Source organism: Electrophorus electricus, chromosome 7 (assembly GCF_013358815.1).
Source record: "Electrophorus electricus isolate fEleEle1 chromosome 7, fEleEle1.pri, whole genome shotgun sequence".
Lineage (NCBI taxonomy): Eukaryota > Metazoa > Chordata > Actinopteri > Gymnotiformes > Gymnotidae > Electrophorus > Electrophorus electricus.
The window spans coordinates 480,001-487,500 of record NC_049541.1 but is presented as its reverse complement, the minus strand read 5'-3'; the positions used below and the strand labels follow the sequence as shown (position 1 = coordinate 487,500).

General features: G+C 44.4%; 1 protein-coding gene across 3 annotated transcripts in view; it reads right to left on the bottom strand.

The window, feature by feature from the left end:
* The window catches only part of mpz (myelin protein zero), an 11,759-nt gene that overhangs the window by 543 nt on the left and 3,716 nt on the right, over positions 1 to 7,500 (bottom strand). Inside the window, exons 3-6 of one of the 3 annotated variants that reach the window (XM_035528014.1) lie at positions 6,921 to 7,134; positions 6,583 to 6,712; positions 5,784 to 5,832; positions 1 to 1,297 (exon numbers count right to left, since the gene is read on the bottom strand). The exon at positions 1 to 1,297 is cut by the window's left edge and continues 543 nt beyond it. In XM_035528014.1, coding sequence (XP_035383907.1) covers positions 1,280 to 1,297; positions 5,784 to 5,832; positions 6,583 to 6,712; positions 6,921 to 7,134 — 411 coding nt within the window. In that variant the 3' untranslated portion in view covers positions 1 to 1,279. Of the gene's footprint in view, positions 2,360 to 2,430; positions 2,674 to 5,783; positions 5,833 to 6,582; positions 6,713 to 6,920; positions 7,135 to 7,500 lie in introns of those variants that run through there. The other 2 variants (XM_035528012.1, XM_035528013.1) reach the window with 2 other exon arrangements.

The window sequence follows — 7,500 nt, the reverse complement described above, 5'->3', positions numbered from 1 at the left end:
CCTCGCTATTGCTTCCTCTCCCAACGGGAGTACTTCCTGTAGCCTAGCATGCTAGCACCTTGATGAAATAAAAACGTAAAGAAACAGCCATATGAATCCTACCATGTCAGTCAAAACAAAGTGCAGATATAAATATCATTAAATACAATTATATTTCTGCTTCCCACACAAAGTCCAGTGTACTGTTTCACTGCTTGTCATAACTAGCATTAGCATTAGCTAAATACAATGACGGCCAGTTTCTTCACCATTTAAATTAAATTCTTCACTATTTCTCTATGTTTTGATGTCTAAATATCTTGATGGGTTACAGACATGTTTTTGAACTCAACATACATACACAAATAACGTGATAACATGTATCTTTCACGGTCAGCAGAGAGCTAGGTATATTAGCATCGACTTTGCCATCGTCATGGCGATGAGGCCTTTGTGGGCAGCAGGTGGCTGTTGTGAGAAGTAGGTGGCAGAAGTGAGCAGGAATGAGGGATGGATGGAGGAAAGAGAAGTGGAGGAGATGAGTGTCTAACAGATGTGTGTAGTGGGATGGGTGGAGTAACACCTTCACCTCAGGACACTAAAACCAGAGTGAATGGAAAGGAGGCTGAGAGAGGAGGGACCTTCAGAAATGGCAAAAACATCGTGCTTGAAACCACGAAACAAAGGCACACGCCTGCAGTGTGAAGTTGTAACATGAGTGTATCACGTGTATCATGTATACTTGCAGTTCCTACTTTCTGGTTGTGTGTGTGTGTGTGTGTGTGTGTGTGTGTGTGTGCAAACAAGTTTTATGTTCACACTCTGCCAGCAGTATCGTCATTCTGTGGGTTTCAGTCACTGCAGTCAGAACAACACACACACACACACACACACACACACACACACACACACACACACACACACACACACACACACACACACACACACTAATGCACAATTTTGCCTGGGTTATAGGTGCAGCTAGTGTGTGTTACACTGTAACCTTACGAAGCCAAAAATACCCCCACCCTCTGAGTGAGATAAATACCCCCACTTCCTGAGTGAAGTTTTTTTTACTGCTCATGAATGTGATATTCATTCTGCATATGTGGGTGGGTCTCTAGACTGTGTAGACTGTGGTGAGAGAAATATAATCATGTGGTTAACAGAACACTTCCTCAGATCCTGATTTGACTCAGGCAGCATTTCAACTGTGTGTGTGCGTGTGTGTGCGCGTGTGTGTGTGTGTGTGCATGCCACACGTGTGTTCTTGAGTTTAGCTGCAAAAGGGTGGAAGTAGTTACTTTGAAGGGCCAGCCTATATTAAAACAGGTGACATTACAGTGACATGAGCAGCCAATTATGACACATCAATTATGAAGGATGAAACAGAAAGAAACCAGTGAGAAATGACAGATGAGAGAGAACAAGAGAATGAAAGAGAGAGGGAGGGGAGGAGAGAAAGAGAAATAAGACATAGGCAGTTAATAAAGAGCTCAGAGTTCAAAAAAGACACACCATCACTGTCACACATCTTAACACAATTAATAAAAAAGACAGGAAAGTGGTGTGTGTGTGTGTGTGTGTGTGTGTGTGTGTGCATTTATAGGTGTGTTTTTTGTGTGTAGAGAGTTTAGTTAGAGAGAGAGAAAAAAAAAGGAATGTTATGGTTTTGTGCCCTCAGACATTTCTCCAAGCAAGTTCATGAATGTGTGTGTGTATGTTTGTGTGTGTGTATGTGTGTTGGGGGTGGCTGAGTTACAGTACTAACACCAGCATCTGGCTTTTGTTTTAGATATCATTAGTTACAGTCTATAACATTTGTGGCTTTTTTTCATTTTTGATGACAAAGCAGTTTATACAGTGTTTGTTTTTGTTTGATTTTGTACAGAGGCCCATGTGACTGGACTCCTGAACTACTGCTACTGAACTACACATGTGGGCAAAATCAGAAGGTTTGAGCTGCTGGTTTCTGTTGGGCTCTGCTCTAGTGCTCCGCCTCCTCCACTCTGTTCTGGCCTCCTCTCCTCCTCACCTCCAAACCCTCCTCCAACCCTCAGCTCACTCAGTGGATGGTGATTTTGTGGGCGAAGTCAGAGAGGGCGGAGAGAAGCCGAGCGGAGCTACGCCTGGCCTTCTCTCCACCTATCTGCTCCTGTTTCGTGAGCTCCAGCTCGATGGTCATGAGAACCCTGTCATCCCTGTGCTGCCTGCCCACTCCCGGTGCCTGGCCCTGGGCAGGGGGCCGTGGCTCAGCCCCCAGGCCCTGGAGCTCCAGCTCTCTGCTCCCCAACCACTATTTCTTTTCCCTGCGGGACTCCTGTTTCTTCTTCTCAGACGCTGCTGCCTTCTGCTTGGACGGGTCCACCAGAACAGAAGCCTGGGGAGAGAGAGGGAGTGAGGGTAGGGGAGGATAGAGTCACTACGGCATGAGAGAGGGAGAGAGAGAGAGAGAGAGAGAGAGAGAGAGAGAGAGAGGGAGAGAGAGAGGGAGAGAGAGAGGGAGGGAGGAAGGGAGAGAGCCAGACAAAAAGAGCAGGGGGGTTAAATATGGTAAGGGTTGGAGGATTAACAGAAGTGCAGGAGCAGAACGAGGTAGTTCTGGTTATGGAAGCGTAAGAGAGAGATGGAAAGAGATGAGAAGAGAAGAAGAAGCAGTTAGAAGGAGATGTGAACGAGGGGAATTCTCGGTTTCTGGAAGGGAGGACAAAACAGGAAGTCGTCAGTCAGTCCAAGAGAGAGTGACAGCATGACATCACAGCACAAAAGAACCCTCTCACCCCTGACCTCTGACCCTTTAGAAGGAATATGGAGGCTTTATTTACAGTAATAGACATTAACACTGCAATGTGTAATAGTACAATAAGGCCTGCTATGGTCCCCTTTAAGTCATTAGATTGGACGTGACCATTAGGGCTTGGAAACCATTTAGTTTGAGCAGAAATTCAGTTGAATTTCTGTTCCTCCAGATGTCTAGTTGTGTACACTAGTTTGGTTGTATCTACACGTATATTTCAGCCTCTCTGACTGGGCTGAACTGGGCACACTGCACCTCTGGTCACAGGAAACTAGGGCTCATATTTTGAACACGCTAAAACTTTCACACAGAAAGGACTTCCAGTCTGCAGCAGAAATGTCCCACAAGCTAATCTGTTACTCAGTCACCTGACAGTCCCACTGAACTGGGAGAATGGACAGACGTCAGCAGACAGAGAGAGGAAGAGAGGAAGACAGTCGTGAAAAAAGAAAGAAGCAAAGATTAGGGCTGACAAGAGGCAATACACACAAACACATGGGGTAGAGGATAGAGAGAAGGAGAGAGAGAAGGAAGAGTGTAGATGAAGACATTCTTTCGCTCTCTGTTCAAATCTTTCAGCCTGTTTCTTTCTCCAGCATATAAGAGCGGAGCATGCTGAGTCGAGATGATCCCACTGTTAGTATTTATGTCAAGAGATAAAAGACAATCATAAAATCCAACAGCATCTTAATGTTCACCTGCAGAGAAGAGAGAAAGAGAGAGAGAATGAAGGATGACAGAGCGAGAAACAGAAGAGTGAGAGAGACAGAGGCAGAGAGATGGAGAGTGAGGGATGAGAGGACAGAGACAGGAAAGAAGGTTGAAAAAGACACCCATATGAGAGAACTAAGGGATGGAATTAAAAGGGATGAAGGCGAGGAGAAGTGCAACTGAGAGCGAGCGAGAGAGCGTGTGCGTCAGAGAGAGACTCCAACGAATGTGGCGGCATCTTAAGCTCTATTTGAATGCCAGCATAGACAGCATAATGTCATAGTACTGTAATACTGAACAGAAAATAAGCTGAAAGTTATACAGGACTTATACACGTTCACAACATGCTACAACTCAATGTAAACCCAGTTGTGATTTACAGATACGGTTATGGAAGGTAAAAACCTACATTAGACAGCTGACCTAGAAACCTTCAGATTTGGTGCAATTAAAGGCAAAAGTAAAGACATTAAAGATCTAAAGAGTCTAAATGACATATTATTCATCTCATCCAGTGGAGCTCAGCATCACCACTACAAAAAAACTCAAACATATCAGTAGTAATGAGGTAATCAAACAGGTCAGTAGTAATGAGGTGATCAAATCGTTCAGTAGTAATGAGGTAATTACACAGATCATTAATAATGAGGTAATCAAATCGTTTAATAGTAATGAGGTAATCAAACAGATCAGTAGTAATGAGGTAATCAAATCGTTCAGTATTAATGAGGTCATTAAACAGATCAGTAATAATGAGGTAATCAAATCGTTCAATAGTAATGAGGTAATCAAACATATCATTAGTAATGAGGTAATCAAATCGTTCAGTAGTAATGAGGTAATCTAACCATTCAGTAGTAATGAGGTAATCAAACAGTTCAGTAGTAAGGTAATCTAACCATTCAGTAGTAATGAGGTAATCTAACAGTTCAGTAGTAAGGAGGTAATCAAATCGTTCAGTAGTAATAAGGTAATCTAACCATTCAGTAGTAATGAGGTAATCAAACAGTTCAGTAGTAATGAGGTAATCAAACAGTTCAGTAGTAATGAGGTAATCAAATCGTTCAGTAGTAATGAGGTAATCAAACAGATCAGTAGTAATGAGGTAATCAAACAGATCAGTAGTAATGAGGTAATCAAACAGTTCAATAGTAATGAGGTAATCAAATAGTTTAGTACTAATAAGGTGATTTAAAGATTGATAAACATTTACACACTGAAAAGGATTTCATCAGTCAACACAACCCCTCCCCCCAAAATCCATTCATTAAAACACCAAATGGTTGCTATGCAACAGATTTGTCACCTGAATTACAACAGTTACAACTGGCAAAACCAGAGAAGTACAAACACTGAGGTAGATGGTGAACTTTGACCTTGACCTCTGCATGCACCGGGAGGTGAGACTGGTAAAACATACTAAACTACTGGAGGAGTTTTTTATCCACCTGGACTGAGCTCATAAACTAAAGTACTGGAGGAGTTTTTTATCCACCTGGACTGAGCTCATAAACTAAAGTACTGAAGTTTTTTATCCTCCTGGACTGAGCTCATAAACTAAACTACTGAAGTTTTTTATCCACCTGGACTGAGCTCGTACTTTAGGTCTACAGATGCTTCTCTTCAGATAACTTCTCATCTTGATCACTAATCTTAGACATCAGGACTTAAATAGTTCACAGTTAAGGTTTTCTTAATAAGCTGTTTTCTTTATTTTAGTATTTAGATTAAAAATCAATTCTGCTGTGATGTCGTGTGAGGTAGACAATCAGAGCTCTTTACAGGAACCAAAGCACTGAGTGTTTGGTGTGTCTGTGTGTGTGTGTGTGTGTGTGTGTGTGTGTGTGTGTATAGGTGTGTGTGTGTGTGTGTGTGTGTGTATAGGTGTGTGTAGGTGTGTGTGTGTAGGTGTGTGTGTGTGTGTGTGTGTGTGTGTAGGTGTGTAGGTGTGTTTAGGTGTGTGTGTGTGTGTGATTGTAGGTGTGTTTGTGTGTGTAGGTGTGTGTGTGTGTGTGTGTGTGTGTGTGTATAGGTGTGTGTGTGTGTGTGTGTGTGTGTGTGTATAGGTGTGTGTGTGTGTGTGTGTGTGTGTATAGGTGTGTGTAGGTGTGTGTGTGTAGGTGTGTGTGTGTGTGTGTGTATAGGTGTGTGTGTGTGTGTGTGTGTGTATAGGTGTGTGTGTGTGTGTGTGATTGTAGGTGTGTTTGTGTGTGTGTGTGTTTGTGTGTGTGTGTGTGTGATTGTAGGTGTGTGTGTGTGTGTGTGTGTGTGTGCGTGCTACTGAGCGAGCACTTGCCTGTTTTTGCTGTGATCCCTCTTTTCCTTTACCCTTCCTGCCATGTTTGCTAAGGGAGCAGAAACACAAACACAGTTAAGGTTTTCTTAATAAGCTGTTTTCTTTATTTTAGTATTTAGATTAAAAATCAATTCTGCTGTGATGTCGTGTGAGGTAGACAATCAGAGCTCTTTACAGGAACCAAAGCACTGAGTGTTTGGTGTGTCTGTGTGTGTGTGTGTGTGTGTGTGTGTGTATAGGTGTGTGTGTGTGTGTGTGTGTGTGTATAGGTGTGTGTGTGTGTGTGTGTGTGTGTGTGTGTGTATAGGTGTGTGTAGGTGTGATTGTAGGTGTGTTTGTGTGTGTGTGTGTGAGTGTGTGTGTAGGTGTGTGTGTGTGTGTGTGATTGTAGGTGTGTTTGTGTGTGTGTGTGTGTGTGTAGGTGTGTGTGTGTGTGTGTGTGTGTGATTGTAGGTGTGTGTGTGTGTGTGTGTGTGTGTGTGTGTGTGTCGTGAGCACTGTGGCCCTCTGGTGGCCAGAGGAGCGAACTGCTTTTTAGCTCTTCTGCTTAACTGGAACAGCTGGAACAGGATGTAGGGGCTTGTGCCCGGCCTTGGCAAAGGTGCGTGTGTGTGTGTGTGTCGTGGCAAGATAAGGGGTGGGCCCTGGCCTTGCTGAAGGTGTGTGTGTGTGTGTGTCTGAATCCTGAGGGGAGCTGGGCAAGGTCTTAGGGAGGGTGTGTGTGTGCACATGTGTGTGTGTGTCTAGGCCAGGGAGGGGTTCGGCTCGTGCTTCAGGGATAAGGCGCTCCCACACTGACCTCATACTCAGGCTGAACACTCGTCTGGCCACCAGGAAGCGCATGAGATAGTAAATCGCCACCACCAGTATCAGCAAACCCAAAACCACCCCAATAATGGCTCCAGTTATCACCCCAGCCTGGATGGGCACTGGGAGAGGGAGAGAGGGACAGAGAGGGGAGAGAGGGGAGGGGTAGAGAGAGGGAGAGAGGGAGAGAGGGGAGGGGTAGAGAGAGGGAGAGAGAAGGAGGGGGGTAGAGAGAGTGGAAAGGAGAGAAGGAGAGTATTTTTTAATTTGACTTTTTCATTTTACTTTTTCGCCAAGATGTGGTTACTCTGGCGATAGTAGAGGTCATACCCTGCTCAAACACCAGGAGGCGCACACTGGAGGGACGACCCACTATGTCAGGTGGGTTCTTGACATCACAGGTGAAGGTTCCGTTATCGTTAAAGTCCAGGTTCCGGATCAGAATGGACCCATCGCGCCGAGCAGGATTCCCCACGAACTCCAGGCGGTCCCGGAATGGCCCCTTGTTATCCACGTATGGAGCTCCGCCAGTGTAGTGGAAAATCTGACCAATCGCAAACACCTCTGTCACGTTTCACAGTACAAGTCAGTGGAGTTTTAACAATAAAACATCTTTAAACTGGACAGAAATTAAAATAGATTTGACTGACCTGACACCAGACCAGAATTTAGAAATAATTTTGAAGCTGTTTAATTTAGAAGTACAGAAACTGAAACTGAAGTGGATGGCAGAGGAGAATCAGCTCGTTACAGGAGCTGAAACACCCCAGACTGCAGGAGAACACTAACATGCAGAAAGCACAGAGATCCAAACTCCCTGCCCACTTTAGTGAAATGCTGGAGGAGACGGGCAGACGGTAGCGCACGCTCGGAGCATCCATGTTCTCTGCAGCACAAAGAACAGAGCTGA